This window comes from Salvelinus namaycush, chromosome 1, assembly GCF_016432855.1.
Source record: "Salvelinus namaycush isolate Seneca chromosome 1, SaNama_1.0, whole genome shotgun sequence".
Classification (NCBI taxonomy): domain Eukaryota; kingdom Metazoa; phylum Chordata; class Actinopteri; order Salmoniformes; family Salmonidae; genus Salvelinus; species Salvelinus namaycush.
In genome coordinates, this window is record NC_052307.1 from 59,915,462 (window position 1) to 59,932,225 (window position 16,764).

Below are 16,764 nucleotides of genomic sequence, written 5' to 3' on the forward strand. Positions count from 1 at the left end.
TATTTTACTTAAGTAATCATACAATATGTTTTACATTAGAATAAAGTAAAGGGTTTAAAGTATCCAAAACAACCAAAATCTAAATTTTCAACTAGGTGCTTTTTCCCAATAATGAGGGCGTGATATCCGATGGGTTTTCGTAGTCCGCCTTACATGTTTCACTGAAGCTGACATTGTCTTGATCTTAGCAGAGTGTAATTAAATGAGATGCGTATTATGTCAGCACATACTTTCAGCATGTATATTTTGTAACTTTGAGTCTGAATAAAAAGAGGAATCAGGATCTAGTTGAAGAAGGACAGCTCAAGCAAAGGTTTGAGGGAGTGTTGGATGTAGGATGCTTGTATTGTTGATGTTGAGTTTGTCTCCATACAGTTAGTGTTGCTTTTGTGTTTGTGTGTCCCCATGCAGGCAGGTCACCAGGGCTGGCACTGTGCCCTAGTCCTCTCTGTCACCTTCTGGGACTGCTGATGGTGCTGTTAGTTTCTGCTCTGTAATGGCCTCCCCTTCTGATGGATAACCTCCTCACTCCCAATGGGCCATGAGGACTCTCTCCCACACAACTACCATGTTAAACAATAAGTGTAATATATTTGAGTAGCCCTGCAGGCTATTGTAATGTATGATTTGATAATGGGTGGATATTTATTTATATCAGTAAATCATATCAAATTGGTCACACACATATTTAAGAGATTGTATTACGGGTGTAGCGAAATGCTTGTGTATTTCAGCATTTTATTGCGCATTGCTGAGTTGTAGTCGTCAGTTTAGGCTGACAATTATTTTGTTAGGTTTAAGGTTGAATAAAATCTTATTTTATTGCTTAAATGTAATTGTTTTAAATGGAAAGAGAATAGTAATCATGTGGTTCTATCTCAAAGTGCAGTGATGTTTTCTATTATTTGACCATTATTATGTTTTTAAATCCTTGTCTATCTGTAAAGTATTTCGTCAACAATTTACATGGTGTACTTTATAAAGGGCCTGTTAATGGTTTATAAGTAGCCCAGTAGACTCCTTTCTAAAGTTGTGTTAAGTGTTACCAATATTTCTGTAACACAAAAATAATCTAGCCTATATAACACTCTCATTGCAAATCTTTTTGGGGTATTTATTCCATGTATTGTAATTGCTGTGAGTTGTGTTTTGTGTGAATACTCGGGCATAAATATGTTGCTAATAAAGAACTTCTACATTGTATTCCTTTTAATTTGATATTTTTGTAATCAAAATGTTTAACTGAAAAATATGTTTAATATCGAGCTGTCAGTCATCTCACAGTTTCATAAACAAATTGGCAGGGTTGTGATGTTAAAATGACAGATTGTGCCTTTAATTAAATATTTAATATTAAAGATTAACATGTAAGATTGAGGTACAGTGCGACTTTTTTTTACTCAATAAAAGGCATACCCTTCCATAAAGGGGCTTTCCTTTCTTGAAAAAAAAGAAGAGTGCAGCAACTCCTAGCATTACAGAGCGGTAAAGCCTCGTCTACTTGCTCCATCTGCTTTACCGCTTTCAGTTCAGAGTTCTATCGTACCCGCACACACATAGCCAAGATGGCGGATGACGACGATTGGGGTGAGAACAAAGTTAGAAATGATATCGTGCGACAGCTATATTTTGGGTTTTGTGAAAGATGGATAACACTGTGATTGATATTAGCTAGTATATCGTTTTGAACGTTCAAGATAACGGTTAGTTACCATTATAATATGTATTTATAGACGCTGACAACTTCGAGCCGGACGTCGCGCCGATCAAAAAGGCGGTAGTGTTGGACAAATGGGAAGGCGAAGACGAAGATGAAGATGTGAAGGTAACCATACAACTAACTAGCTAGCTAGTTACATGATGAAGGCCATCTTACACCTGACTTTCAAGTCATAATTAACCCATTAGTTGTGTCTAACACAACACGCCCTGCTAGTTAGTCAGTGGACATTAGCTGGCTAGCTAGCCGCCAACTAGCATAGCATTATCCACGTTCTACTAGCTAGTTAGCTAACGGTAACAGATATATATTAGCTAACTCGATACTGTACAAGCTGTGAGGCCGCACATGTGAACTGTCAGCGTGTGTCTCCTGGTTCGAGCTGAGACTCATTATCTGGCACTTTTGTTTTTGAATTGGTTTACGTTAGCTATGTTTTTTTGTTGTTGACTAGTTAGTAACTACAGTCTGTATATTTGTTGCATTCTGAGTTGGGGAGATTCAATGGTGTAACGTTACTGACATGTAAGTTAACTAGCTAACGTTAGCTACTGAACTAGCTTTTTAGGTTAGGAGTTAATTTAGCTAACGTTAGTTAGGTCTGAACTAATGTGTTGACTGGCCAGTTTTAAGATAAACATTAATCATAATCTGACTGCGATTAGTCATTCAAGTCCGTTTAAGGCTTTGTTTGTGTTATACATTTAACAAACACTTGAATGTAAGCTAGCTGGCTAACGTTAGTTGCCAACGTCATTATTTTGCCCTGATGACATCAGATGATTGAATTGAGCCTTACTACTAGATGCTTCCAACTCTGACATATGCTGAAAGTAAAGTGTATTTTCGAGAATCCTCTTCAACAGACTTTTCCCGTTGATTCATTTTCACCATTTGTCTAGAAAGTCAACCGAATGTTTAGCGTTACTGTGGGATCATACAGCTGTGGAAAAGGCTAGCAAAGCAGTTTCAATTGTTGACCATAGTTTCTGTGGAATATAGGTAGTGTTAAATTCGTATGGTGTTTTCATGTCCCCAAAGCAAAACTTGATCAGTACACTAGGCCTACAGTTTATTTATTTAAATGTAACATTTATTTAACTATCCAAGTCAGTTAAAAACAAATTCTTATTTACAATGACGACCTACACCGAGAGAAACGTTCTGTGTGTTTTGGATAAGGCTTGAGCTAGGTACTTGTTTTATCCATTGAGGCCCTAATAAGGGAATATGACACATTTGCCAAATATTGGTTGAAAGGCTTTACATAACCACTTTTTTGTGATAATGAGGTGGCTGTGACTGGTTCTGACATGTCTTCTGATGTTTGATAATGCAGTTGGTCTCATAACCTCAATCTAGTGGATTTCCTAGAAAATTAAGTCAAGACCTACTCTAGACAAGTCCCAGAACCAACTACTTAACTACCCAGTATTATGTAGTCACATCATTTCACTCATTCCTGTCAATTCTCCCACTGTAGGATAACTGGGATGATGAAGAGGAAGAGAAGAAAGCAGAGGCAAAGAAAGCTGGTGAAGAAATATATAATTTCCAACCAATGGTTTGAGAAAGTAGTGGCTGCAGCCTGTTGTAATATAATATATGCTGATTTGCACATACCTGTATATATTTTTGTGAATATATCATAAAAATGTTCCTGCATCATACTGGCTGCCATGTCTTTTATTATCAAGTACCTGCTTAAATAATGTATAATTTCAACTTGATTTGATGGTTGTTTTTGTTCCAGAGATTTGCTATAACATTATTTTTTTGTTTCAGAGGCCAAAGTGTCTGAGAAGAAAAAACTGGCCGAAAAAATTAAGGAGAAAGAAAACCGGCTAAGGAAAAAGCAACAAGAGCTGAAAAAGAACGTGAGTTTTTGGAAATGTTGGATTAACTTTACAGATCTGAATATTTTCTCTCTTATGAATCCTATACTTTTTTCTTGTTGATAGTTGGAGGAGGAGGAAGAGCTTACACCTGAACAACAGCTAGCAGAAAAGTTGAAAGTGCAGAAGATGCAGGAGGAAGCTGACTTGGAGCTGGCAAAAGAGGCTTTTGGTAAGATCCTGGAATATCCTGTCTGGTTTAACCCAGATATCAAGGATGTAATTTTTCCAGATTTTTTAAAATGTTTCTCTGATACATGAAACATACATTTTAATGTGTACCCACTAGCCAGCCATACTGTTATTGTGTGTTCTCATTAGTTTTTGTCCTTGTCATTTCAGGAATTTCAGGGGGTAGTACCACAAACAATGTTTCTGGAATTGAAGCCATGTGCCCATCTTCTAAAGAGGACTTCACAGAGTTTGAAAAGCTGCTGAAAGTGAAAATATTACAGTATGAAAAATCAGTGCATTATTCAAGCTTCTTGGAGTCACTGTTTCGGGAGCTCTGTATTTCATGTGAGTTCAACATCCTACATGAATTATGGTACATTATTTATTATTCAGTGTGTTTTAGGTTTGTGCACTTATTACTTTAAAACAAATGCCAAACCACATGTTATAAATACCTCATGTTGAGATATGTGTATATATATATATATATAAGCCATATATATATATAAGCCATTCAATAACGGTTTGACTTGTCATATTTGGAGTTCACTAACGTTCAGGCACAACCGTTGTTATAACGTATTAACTTGTCTAAACTAAATGTTCTGTTTCTACACAGTGGAAGTTGAAGACTTAAAGAAAATCAGCTCTTCCCTGACAGTGCTACTTAATGAAAAACAGAAGCAAGAAAAGGTAAGTTGTTTCTTATTCATGATCAACAAAAATGATGTCATCCTTCTAGAGTTTTCTTCATGAATTGTAGATCTCTTTACAGTCAGTGGAGGGAGCCCTCTACCAGTACCTCCATATTGCTTTTCATTGGTCTCTGCTCAAGGAACTAACTTACACCCTGGTTGCGCCATTTACATGAATATTCACTCAATTCACTTTGAAGAACACAGAGTGTTTATTTGCAGAAATGGTTCAAGTTTTGTTTTGGTTCCACAGGCAATCAAAGGCAAAAAGAAGAAGAAAGGAGTTGTACTTGGTGGCGGTATGAAAGCCAAGGGGAAAGATGACCTTGCAGACTATGGAGAATTCGATGGTGGCTACACCCAAGACTATGATGACTTCATGTGATGACGGCTATATCCCCACTGCCCTTTCACCCTTTAACCCTCAGAAATGCAGCTGTACTTCTCATGCTATCCAGTGTCATCCTGGAAAAACCTGAACAATGTGTCGCCCTTTCATTTTGCTTCAATGATCCGAGGGACTATACAGGGAGCATCCAGTACCAACACTTCTGTTAATACATAATGAAATTGCCTTTTCTCTCATTCAGCCTCCAAACTTCATAAAGATACAAAACACAGTGAAAAATACTTTACAAGCTGTATGTGATTTGTAGAGCACGTTTTTGATTTAGAGAAATTATATGCTCATGTCAAATTCCAGTTGCTACTGCAGTGACATCTAAACAAATTAGGTTCTATGCAAATAATTTCACCCAGAATGTCTATAAATATTATAGGTATTTCACTTTACCTGTCGATGGGTTTCTTACAGGAAAGTATATAGTATCTATAACGGTTGCCAAATACACATGTTATCTTTATCCGTCGAAAGTTTCATTGTTTGTGCTTTGAAACTGACACTACATGTTTAGTAGTTGATTTTACAGGGGGCTTATGCATTCACTGTAAAAATGGATAGACAAGTGTAATGCATTTTAGAGTTGGGCGCTATCCAGATTTTCATACCATCATACTGGTCCTGAATGCACAAAACACATTTAAGCAGCAGGGATTTATCCAGGAGGGACTTAATTGTCTCTGCTGTAACCAAGAAGCTTGATCTTGCAAGCGAACCACTGATCTAGTGAGTTAGTAAACCCAATGCATAGCTGGAGATAATTTATTTGGCATGTCTAAGATAGTTCTAAGCAGTTGTATTAAATCAAACTGTTTCAAAATTATATGGTATACAGCCCAAGCCTAATTAATTTTACGATAAGATGTGACCAAACCTCGTGGCCATCCTGGATACATCTGTGGAATATCCTTGAACAGTTGAAGCAAGAGTGATTTTAGGTATTTTTTTTGTGCATGACAAACGAAATTTGCTCATCAATTGCTACTAATGCAGATAAAATTGTGATCTAGCAAGTTTCTCACACAACTGGTCAACTTAACATTGCTTCTGCAGGCTTGTATCAAGTGAGACAAGGAGGGGGATTATGGGCTGACCTTATTGTCTTCATAATGGTAGAAAGGGACATGTTTATTCCTATTTTCTAACATTTGATAGTTTTCAAATTGTTAAGGAAATTGAATGTGGTGTACAATATAACGTAAAAGATGACCAGGTCTTCAGTGTTTTATATGCATCTAATTTAATAAAATCACTGGTCGAAAGGATAAATTATCCAATTTCTCAACTTTTTTTTAACCTGAGTTCACTGACAGTTGTGTTATGGCGTGAGGTGATTAGAAGTAGCTTGTCCGCAGTGTGCGCTTTACAATGTCAGCCACAGTTGTAGTTGGAAGTTTACATACACCTTAGCCAAATACATTTAAACTCAGTTTTTCACAATTCCTGACCTTTAATCCTAGTAAAAATTCCCTGTTTAGGTCAACACTTTATTTTAAGAATGTTAAATGTCAGAATAATAGTAGATCGAATTATTTATTTCAGCTTTTATTTCTTTCATCATATTCCCAGTGGGTCAGAAGTTTACATACACTCAATTAGTATTTGGTGGTAGCTTTGCCTTTAAATTGTTTAACTTGGGTCAAACATTTCGGGTAGCCTTCCACAAGCTTCCCACAATAAGTTGGATGAATTTTGGCCCATTCCTCCTGACAGAGCTGGTGTAACTGATTCAGGTTTGTAAGCCTCCTTGCTCGCACACGCTTTTTCAGTTCTGCCCACAAATTTTCTATGGGTTTGAGGTCAGGGCTTTGTGATGGCCACTCCAGTACCTTGACTTTGTTGTCCTTAAGCCATTTTGCCACAACTTTGGAAGTATGCTTGGGGTCATTGTCCATTTGGAAGACCCATTTGCGACCGAGCTTTAACTTCCTGACTGATGTCTTGAGATGTTGCTTCAATAAATCCACATAATTTTCTTTCCTCATGAAACCATCTATTTTGTGAAGTGCACCAGTCCCTCCTGTAGCAAAGCACCCCCACAACATGATGCTGCCACCCCCGTGCTTCACGGTTGGGATGGTGTTCTTCGGCTTGCATGCTTCCCCCTTTTTTCTACAAACATAACGATGGTCATTATGGCCAAACAGTTCAATTTCTTTTCATCAGACCAGAGGACATTTCTCCAAAAAGTACAGTCTTTGTCCCCATGTGCAGTTGCAAACCGTAGCCTGGCTTTTTTATGGTGGTTTTGGAGCAGTGGCTTCTCCCTTGCTGAGCGGCCTTTCAGGTTATGTCAATTTAGGACTCGTTTTACTGTGGATATAGATACTTTTGTACCCGTTTCCTCCAGCATCTTCACAAGGTCCTTTGCGGTTGTTCTGGGATTGATTTGCACTTTTCGCACCAAAGTACGTTAATCTCTAGGAGACAGAACTCATCTCCTTCCTGAGCGGTATGACGGCTGTGTGGTCCCATGGTGTTTATACTTGCGTACTATTGTTTATACAGATGAAAGTGGACCCTTCAGGTGTTTGGAAATTGCTCCCAAGGATGAACCAGACTTTTTTTCTGAGGTCTTGGCTGATTTCTTTTGATTTTCCCATGATGTCAAGCAAAGAGCCACTGAGTTTGAAGGTAGGCCTTGAAATACATCCACAGGTACACCTCCAATTGACTCAAATAATGTAAATTAGCCTATCAGAAGCTTCTAAAGCCATGACATCATTTTCTGGAATTTTCCAAGCTGTTTAAAAGCACAGTCAACTTAGTGTATGTAAACTTCTGACCCACTGGAATTGTGATACAGTGAGTTAGAAGTGGAATAATCTGTCTGTAAACAATTGTTGGAAAATTTACTTGTGTCATGCACAAAGTAAATATCCTAAACGACTTGCCAAAACTATAGTTTGTTAACAAGAAATTTGTGGAGTGGTTGAAAAATGAGTTTTAATTACTCCAACCTAAGTGTATGTAAACTTCCGACTTCAACTGTATGTTGTGAATGTGAGCCAACAAAGATTTGTCTAAGTTTAAGTGAATCAGCAATCCAACATGTTCTTGTTTTATTTGGGGTGTGGTGTCTTAATTACTGGTTACAATCTTGAATGGCATGTGTAATAAATATCCCATTATTTACAATTTCAAGTAGTAAATATTCATCACAGTACAGGTGAAGAAAATACAATATTTGCTGTAACATTAAAATCTCCACCAAATGTTCCCTGGGAGATACCTGTGTTATAGATAACCATAAATTCATAACTGAACAAATATTTTGTTATGGGCCTTACTCACAATCAAAAAACATATTTCAATAACAAATCAAATGTTATTACAAACAGTACATAATGAAGAAAAAAAACGTGGGTATCTTTACTGAAGGGCTAAAATATAAATTTGAATCCCATCACCAAAACCCACTTTCTTTAGTAATTTACCAACATGTCTGATGTGATTGTGATGTGGAGACTCTGATCTGTAGTGCTGTGCTTTAGCCTGAGGTGCGTGTGGCAGTGGGATTCCGAGTACTGCGTCTACGGCTGTTGCGGAGTGCGTTGGCTCCTGCTCTCTGATTCCTGCCTCGGCCATCCCTCACTGCGCTCGCCAGAGACTGCCCGGGGGAGTTCTGCAGAGCCTGGAACACGCTTTGACGGGTCACCTCACGGTCGCCACAGGTAAAGGTAAGTGCCACTCTCTCGTTGCTCTTCATGACACGGGAAGTACCGTCAGAGGTGCCATCAAAGCAGCGTCCCAGTGCTATCTCTTTGGCAGTGCGGGGGTCCTGGTCTGTCACTGTGTAGATGCCATAGTTGTGGCCCAGAGGGTCCAGTGGTGCCAGCATTGTGAACTCATTGGTGTCGTTGTTGACGGCTAGAGGCAGGTGATTAACCAGGTACTCTTGAAGCATGGAGTTAACATTGTCCCTCTTACAGCTGCCCTGAGGGATCACCTTCACCAGAGTGCGGTCCACTCGGTCCTGGTCATAGAGCATGCCGCTGCACTTGAACTCCAGGCACACAGCAGAGACGGTGGACTGGTCCATGTCGCGGATGCTGCGGGTGTCGCGGAGGCCATACAATTGGCCAACGGTCTTGGGGTGAGTGCCGCCCTGGTTTCGGGAGCGCATGTTGATCTCATGGGGACCATTGATCTTGACCTTGACATAGCAGGCTCGGTACTCCATGGGCTTGGGCCACCAGCTCAGGTAGTCTTCTGTCCAGCTCATAGGATCGTCTTCGTTGAAAGGCACTGTGTTGTAGTCGTAGCGATCTCCCTCCACTCTGGTAAAGCGGAAGTGGCCTGCAGTAAATGGGGCTTCCTCACACTCTTTCAGTTGGTCAAATGAGTACACAGGTCCATTGAGCTCTTCAGCTGTGTTTGGGCTGGGCTTGGCCACATTGATGCTGAAGGCTGTCTTCTTTAACCTGGAGTCATTGTGGTCTGACCGTCTGTAGTTCAGCTTGCCCAGGTACGGCTGAGGAACTCCAATGATGTTGGGGTTAAACTTGGGAGCAGATGGGACTGCCTCGAGTTCTTCTCCTCCCATGTTGGCCATAACGTGGGCAGAATATGCGTCAGGTTTCTGGTCGTCGCAGAAGGCAGGCAGACAGGCACCATTGGGGCCAGTGATGACGCTGTCAAAGCGTCCCCAGGCACGAGGGTTGGAGGAGTAACCTGCAGTGGGCTCCATGTTGATCAGGGTCACCACCACTCCCTCTACCTGCTCGCTGGCCATGAAGCGATCGCTGCGGAAGCCTCGCACCTTGATGTAACACCTCCTGTTTTCTGGGACGTCCAGGTTAAACAGCCTCCTCTCTCTGATCTCCATGTTCCCAATGAGGAAGGTCCTCTCTTCCCTTTTACCACGTTGCTTCTTCTCCATCTGGAAGATCCCCTCCTCCTCCCACAAGCCTGTGTCGGGGTTCAAGGACCACAGCTTCATGGTGTCCAGGTGCTCAGGCATTTTCACCTGTGTTGAATCCATTTTCACCTTCACCTCTCCGGCGTTCAGTGGTTCTCCGGCCTCCTCGTCCCTGAAGTCAACTGAGAACATACCGTATGTTCTCAGGGGCAAGGTGTCACCCTCATCTCCTATGAAGTTGAGGTCACTCTGTGCGGCTGCTGCTGTGGACACGTCTCTAGCGTCCAGAAAAGTGATGCTAGCCTTCACATTACCCACAAATACTTCTCCATTCTGCTTGTAGAAGGAGTTGGGTGGGATCTGGATCTCAGCAATAGGATCCTGGCCCTCCACCTCTCCCAGCTGAAGAGTGTTGAGCTCTGTTGAGCTGATGGTCACTGGTTCCTTCTTCCTCAAAAGCTTGATCTCATGGTAGACGGCGCCCCCTTTGGTGTTGAATGGAAGTACCTTGGTGGTGTTGACGAACTTATCCATGTTGTCCACAAAGGTCATCACCAGCCTCTCAGTGTCAAGGGGGACCTGAATGGAGAAGGTGCCTTTGTAGCCTGTGCGGCTGACTCTGGCTCCATTGATGTAGACATGACCAAATCTCATGGGCTCCCCAGTGTCTGCGGCCACGGCCCGCCCACGCACAATGACTTTGGTCTCCACACACTTCTGGCAGCCACATTCGGTCGCCACCATGGTGGGGAGCTCATAGCCCTGGCATTTCAGTTGTTTCTTCTCCATCTTTGCCACCCCACAGCAGTATGCCACTGAGTCTTTGCACCTGATTCCATTGTCCAGCTGTCCTGCACAAGTCCCTGAGTGGCACTTTCCTACGTCGTAATAGAGTGAGTCGGTGCTGTTTTGATAGCAGTCATGAGGCAAGCGAATAAGGTAGGATCCGGGTTTTGGGTTACATGAAGGTTGATCTTTACCTGTGAGGAGAAAGGGGTAGAAAACAGACCAACACATTAAAAGATTTACAATCAGTTATTTTATGAGAAAATCAATACCCTTTCATTCTCCCTCTGATCATTGACTGATGTCATGCTAATGGCTGTTCACATAGTAAATATGAATGTGTGAATATCAACCGCGGTGCTTTGTGATCAGACCTAAGACTGTGACTATGGCAGGTTTGGACTTGATGGCCCCAGCCTGGTTGCTGGCTCTGCAGTAGTACTCCCCAGTCTGCTCCATGCTCAGGTTTCTTAAGACCAGCGTGCTGTCATAGTTCAGCTGCTTCCTGTCCAGCAGGCTACCGTTGTGAAACCTACCGAGTCACAGATGACTGTTGAACACTATACCCAGCCAATACTGTTTGATTTTGATATGGTAAATATATAACATTTTCCAAGCTGTCATTACAGATCCATTGGCTTACCACTGGTAATCGTCTGGCTCTGGTAATCCACCTACTTTGCAGCAGAGAGCAGCTGTCTGGCCCTCTCTTCTGGCCTTGTTTTCAGGGTTCTTCACCATATGGAGCTTCTCTGAGGGATCACATTACAGTGTCTGAGACCAATGTAAAACAGAGAAATGTAACAATGTTAGCTTTCATTTTTTTTTTTGTGTGGCCATTTTACCTGCTCTATTCAGCATGATACTGAGGACAGAGGTGCGTTCGGTGCTGTGGTGCACGATGACAGTGTGAGGGGCGTGGTTCCGCAGCTGGACGGTCAGTGTGGCGTTGCCGTCGGGACAGATCCCTGGGATGCGAAAGTGTCCATTGTGGTCGGTGACGGTGAGGAGTTTGGAGCTGGGGCCGAAGCGGAGGATGGTGGCCCCTGGGGCAGGGAGACCTCCAGCACTGCGGACAGAGCCCAGTACAATGTGGTCCTGACACATACAGGTGTCACACTCCGCATTCACCCTACCCATCTCACAGTGCAGTGTGCAACCTGGAACAACAGCAGCAATACAGTTTAACATGTCAGACAGTGCCTTTGTACATTGGTTTAGTTATGACCATTTCTAGAATAAAATGCAAATGGTATGCAAATAGTACTGTGACATTACAGAGGTTTCTATCATATTTAATAGCTGTAATGGAGATGTTGAGAGCGACTCACCAGTCCCAGGGCATTCAGGTCCTTTGCAGGCTCTACCCTCCACTGTAGGTCCGCTGCACTGCTTATCCCACTGCTTAGGCTGGGACTGGCATTTCCTGGAGCGCACCTGCATTGCCACCAGACCACACTTGGCAGAGCAATGACTCCAGTCTGACCAAGGACCCCAGGCATCCAGTATGCCTTCTGACCCAGTGTTGCCTGATTGAAAATAGGTTTTCACTCCATTACAAAAGACAGATATAATTGCAGTAGCTAGAAATATTGCTTGGAAGATAAATGATGGCTTTCACTATTATAGAACAGTTTTATTTGACATAATACAGTAGCTACTTCTCAACTGTATTAAAGTAAGGCTCCCAGCCACACCTTTGGGGCACAGGAAGCGCACAGCGTAATTGGAGCAGTTGCGGCCAGGGGCCTGCTCAGCGTTGGCACACCAGAAGCCCAGGGTAGGGTCTGCGTGAGTCTTCTCCCCCGTGTTGCGAGCAGGGATCCAGTCAGTGGTGCGAGCCTCCAGAGCCTGGGGGGCATCACACACCCGCGCACGGTAGTAGAAACGGATAGCATCCAACTGCTCATAGTCTCCTCGACCTCCAGGGTGGTCCACGTTGAACCAAGTGGTCCACTCATAGTTATCTGGACACAGAATGTCGCACAATGAATACTACTTCAGAATGTTACAGTGTTTCCTCTTTGGCTATAAAACAATGCATTACATTTTTTAGCTCTTTTCTCTGCTGCTGTCAACACTGATGCCATTGGGCTGTAATTCTGAAAGTTATAGTTCTTCATACCATATTGTTTCATAGACATTAACCAGACTTAAAGCCACAATCCGGACTTAAAGCCACAGTCGTGACAATTGTGTAAAGAGATGTATTTTGGGATGTTAAATGTTACCTTCAGAGTGGTAGACTGCAGGGTTGTTTTGTCTCGCATCTCTTAAACTGTCTCTTCTCCATGTTCCTGTAAAACATCACACACACCTCATGATGACTCAGGATTGACCTGTTGTGACATCACTGACCAATGCCTTAATGCTGACCAGACTGGCCAAACCTTGGACCAGACAGATCAAACCTCTGGCTATTTCTTCCTAGAGTAGTCTGACCACCCGTAAAGCAATGGGAAAGAATCTGTATCTTTCATATCGTTCAACTATACTCTGAGTCATGGAACAGTATATTACGAGTTTGACTCTAACTTTATGTTGTGCCACACTAATCTCTTTCTGGTGATTTGCCCTGTGTACTTTGGAAATAAAATTAATTGCGCCAACACATAAAGCTGCCAATAGCATTTCAAAGTGGTCGAGGAAATATGTTGTGGACCAACAGTGAAAAGGCTACAAGAGTTTATTTATTTTCCATTTATGTCCCATCGTTACTCTCAGCTGCAAACAATCAACTGCTTTGTACTGTAATGTCACTGAAACCAAGAGATTGATACTCATTATTCATTCTGCTTGCTGTGTAATTTACAGAATTACATTTGTAGTGTACAGTGTTACATAATGCATATTTGGACTTTTCCCAGACCATTGCATTTACAGTACCCACCAAACGCTATAATCGTTCTGAGTTCACATTGGGGCTCAGTATAAGCATGCTACTGGCACGTACTTGTGTGGCCAATTGCAGACAGGTGTCTCCTTAGCCTGGTGCTTATACATATCCCGCCTACTTAAGGATGTGGAGCAGAATCAGTAATGGGGACATGCAACAATATGCCTCTGTTTACTAATGGTTTGGGAGAATATGGAGCACAGGCTTCTGCAGAGTCAGAAGATCACCAGGCTGCTGTCTATGTCCAAAGGAGACCTCTGTTCTGACTTCTCAAATTCACATTAGATAATACACTCAACTTTATAATGAAATTATCAATGATAATCGAATTTCCACATACAGGATATCATCCTGGTTTACGTTTTGATACATGTTGAAAAAAATGTAAATGTTTCCCAGTTGAAATAATAGTTACAATTCCCAAGCTGAGTCTTGTGAATGAATTATGGCGTTACAACTGCCAAACCGAGCTGTGGGTGTGTGTGTGTGTGTGTGTGTGTGTGTGTGTGTGTGTGTGTGTGTGTGTGTGTGTGTGTGTGTGTGTGTGTGTGTGTGTGTGTGTGTGTGTGTGTGTGTGTGTGTGTGTGTGTGTGTGTGTGTGTTAGTGATGTGTGTGTGTGTGTGTGTGTGTGTGTGTGTGTGTGTGTGTACATGTTAGGGGTGTGTGTGTGTTGGGGACAGTAAGGAGAATGTAAATAGTAACTGCTAATGTAGACCAACCTTGTGCCATAGTGGTGACTCCCAGAGCTAGGAGGAGAGCCCATGTTGATAGGCAGCACATCCTGGCACTCTGCTGTTGCCTCTGACCTGTGACCTCTGACCTTGTGGTAATGACCTTCACACGCCAGGCACGACAACACGAAGAATAGTCCAGCCAACACCTCCAGCAACTCCTGTAGAGGGAAAATGTAAATACTTAGCCAGATTCATTGCTGACAGATTATCACAAACAAAAACAGTAGTGTAACTTTGTGTTCCACAGTATTAAATTAAATGCTTTTATTTTCTATTGCATATGATTCCCTGGATGGAATATTAGAGGAGGCTGGAGGGAGGAGCCATAAGAGGACGGGCTCATTATAGTGGCTGGAATGGAATAAATGGAAAGGTATCAAACATGGAAATTACGTTCCACTCTGTTCCATTAATGACATTCCAGCCATTACAATGAGACAGTCCTCCTATAACTCCTCCCACCAGCCTCCACTGATCTACAACCTGGTGACAGTTATTAAATGCATTTTTTTCACTGAGGAGATCAACAGTCATTTAAAAAACATACAGTATATTGGTGGTTAAATGTATTTATTTATTTTATTTCACCTTTACTTAACCAGGTAGGCCTGTTGAGAACAAGTTCTCATTTACAACTATGATCTGGCCAAGATAAAGCAAAGCAGTGCGACAAAAACAACACAGAGTTACACATGGGATAAACAAACGTTCAGTCAGTAACAGAATAGATTTTTGCAATTCGTTCCAGTCATTGGCAGCAGAGAACTGGAAGGAAAGGCGGCCAAAGGAGGTGTTGGCTTTGGGGATAACCAGTGAAAAATTCCTGCTGGAGCGTGTGCTACGGGTGGGTGTTGCTATGGTGACCGGTGAGCTGAGATAAGGCTGGGCTTTTCCTAGCAAAGACTTATAGATGACCTGGAGCCAGTGGGTTTGGCGATGAATATGTAGCGAGGGCCAGCAGAATGACAGATTTATCAAATAAAACAATAATCACTATTTTTATCCTTCTCACGCTTTGAGGTCTCTAGGAGGGATACTAGAGGCGGGTGCAGAAACATACAGAATGAAAGACCATTATGGATGTGCAGAAGCCCTCTCAAATGACACATCTGTGCTAGCCATCACTTGGTTTCAAGGGAACACGAAAACGTTTCTGCATCCATTGACCAATCACAGGGCTACACAAGCCAAAACGAAAACACACACACACGCACACGCACACTGGCACGCACACGTGCACACACAAATTATATCCCATGAAAAGCCACGCACACACTTTTACTTATTTCCATGAATAGGCTACCTCCTTGCACAATCACACAGAAACACTCATAGCTACACACATGCAAGCTGAAACCTATTGTCCGTCAATACGTCAAACTGTCTTTCAAGTTCACACAGACTAACGAGAATGTCTTTCAGTATTTTATGAAATGTCTGAACTCACAAATGTGCATCTATTGAACAGTTTTATATCATCAATAAACCAACACTCAAAGAACAGAAGCTGAACTTGCATTCAGCACCCCCAAATCGTCTATAAAAAATCTGTCTGTTGAAAGAACAACGTTAACAGTATAGTTCAAAGATGGGTCAACAGGGGACGAGAGGGAAAGAGAAGGCGACTATGGATCTCAGTCTTACCCTGTGAGTATCTCTGTATAGTAGTGTTGAGTAGTCTCTCTCCTCCCTGTATGCAGGGTGCTGTGTCTGTGCTGACTGTCTTGCTGCTCTCTCTTATACAGCTCAGTGCCGAGCCCAGGGGTCGGCTCCGTGCCATTCACAGGAAGCCAGCTGAGAGCGTGAAGACTGGAGACCACAAGTACGACTGAGCCCACTCTCTGCTGCTGCTTCTGGGAAGGTAGGGGGCTTACTGTAACCTTCTGCTGTACCTCTGTGTCTATAGATGAGGATACCCAGGTCTAGACATAAGGGAGAGTTGACCTCAGTCAGATGGGTCATCATTTTAAGTGGACATGGAACCTAGTTAAAGCTGGAATCCGTTGCCCTTTACACTTCTACCAGTCTACGGGTTGAAAATGGCAGGTTTGGGCACTGATAAACGCCTAAATTGGAATGCAGTACCTTTACAGTAAAATGCTATACAAGACGTCAAGAGCTCTGGGTCTGCGCTTCACACACTTTGGAGAGGTGTGACCACTTGGACACCAGTTAGTCGTCCCACTCAACCCCTTGTCATTTTGTTGTCTTATGTTGCACCTACCCCACATTTTTCAGGAATGGTTTTACTATGTTACTGAATGTATCCAGAGTATTTTCAGATGTCGTTATCAGCAAATGCGGCGAAAAGTACAGTAAATGTAAAATGCACAAAATCAACAGTGTAATGTTTGAATTCAGTCTTGTCATGTGTACTTTCGTGTCCTCACCTTTGGTCTAATAATTTTACCAATAATCTCTGAACTGTTCCCGTTCTTTTTTGTATTTTATTTTTACCCCCCCCCAAAATATATATTCTAACCAAATACAAACATGCTGTTCCCTTTCAATTGCTACCATGGTTATGCATATGCTTTTCATATTTATTCTGTAAGGAACATTTCAATTTACCCCTATCCATATAGGCCAATTCCCACAAGTG

General features: G+C 42.1%; 2 protein-coding genes across 2 annotated transcripts in view; one reads left to right on the forward strand and one right to left on the reverse strand.

The window, feature by feature from the left end:
• Nucleotides 1-1,450: 1,450 nt before the first annotated feature.
• LOC120046468 (eukaryotic translation initiation factor 3 subunit J-A-like) lies at nt 1,451-6,156 on the forward strand. The gene is made up of 8 exons (XM_038991739.1): nt 1,451-1,587; nt 1,734-1,825; nt 3,204-3,255; nt 3,506-3,597; nt 3,682-3,787; nt 3,958-4,134; nt 4,409-4,482; nt 4,738-6,156. The coding sequence occupies exons 1-8, from the start codon at nt 1,566-1,568 to the stop codon at nt 4,867-4,869; spliced, it is 747 nt and encodes a 248-aa protein (XP_038847667.1). The 5' UTR covers nt 1,451-1,565; the 3' UTR covers nt 4,870-6,156.
• A 1,757-nt stretch (nt 6,157-7,913) lies between these two features.
• LOC120052400 (cartilage intermediate layer protein 1-like) overlaps nt 7,914-16,764 on the reverse strand; it is a 67,107-nt gene continuing 58,256 nt past the window's right edge. The window contains exons 3-9 of the mRNA XM_038999284.1: nt 12,763-12,828; nt 12,229-12,498; nt 11,863-12,060; nt 11,377-11,691; nt 11,175-11,283; nt 10,906-11,063; nt 7,914-10,725 (exon numbers count right to left, since the gene is read on the reverse strand). Of these exons, the coding sequence (XP_038855212.1) occupies nt 8,375-10,725; nt 10,906-11,063; nt 11,175-11,283; nt 11,377-11,691; nt 11,863-12,060; nt 12,229-12,498; nt 12,763-12,828 (3,467 nt within the window). The 3' untranslated portion in view covers nt 7,914-8,374. The remainder of the gene's footprint in view (nt 10,726-10,905; nt 11,064-11,174; nt 11,284-11,376; nt 11,692-11,862; nt 12,061-12,228; nt 12,499-12,762; nt 12,829-16,764) is intronic.

Excerpts from the sequence above, each read along its gene's own strand:
- LOC120046468 (XM_038991739.1), top strand. The coding sequence starts at position 1,566 with ATGGCGGATGACGACGATTGGG. Across the intron at positions 3,788-3,957 it reads GCTGGCAAAAGAGGCTTTTG|GAATTTCAGGGGGTAGTACC; the intron begins GTAAGATCCTGG and ends TTGTCATTTCAG. Across the intron at positions 4,135-4,408 it reads TCGGGAGCTCTGTATTTCAT|TGGAAGTTGAAGACTTAAAG; the intron begins GTGAGTTCAACA and ends GTTTCTACACAG.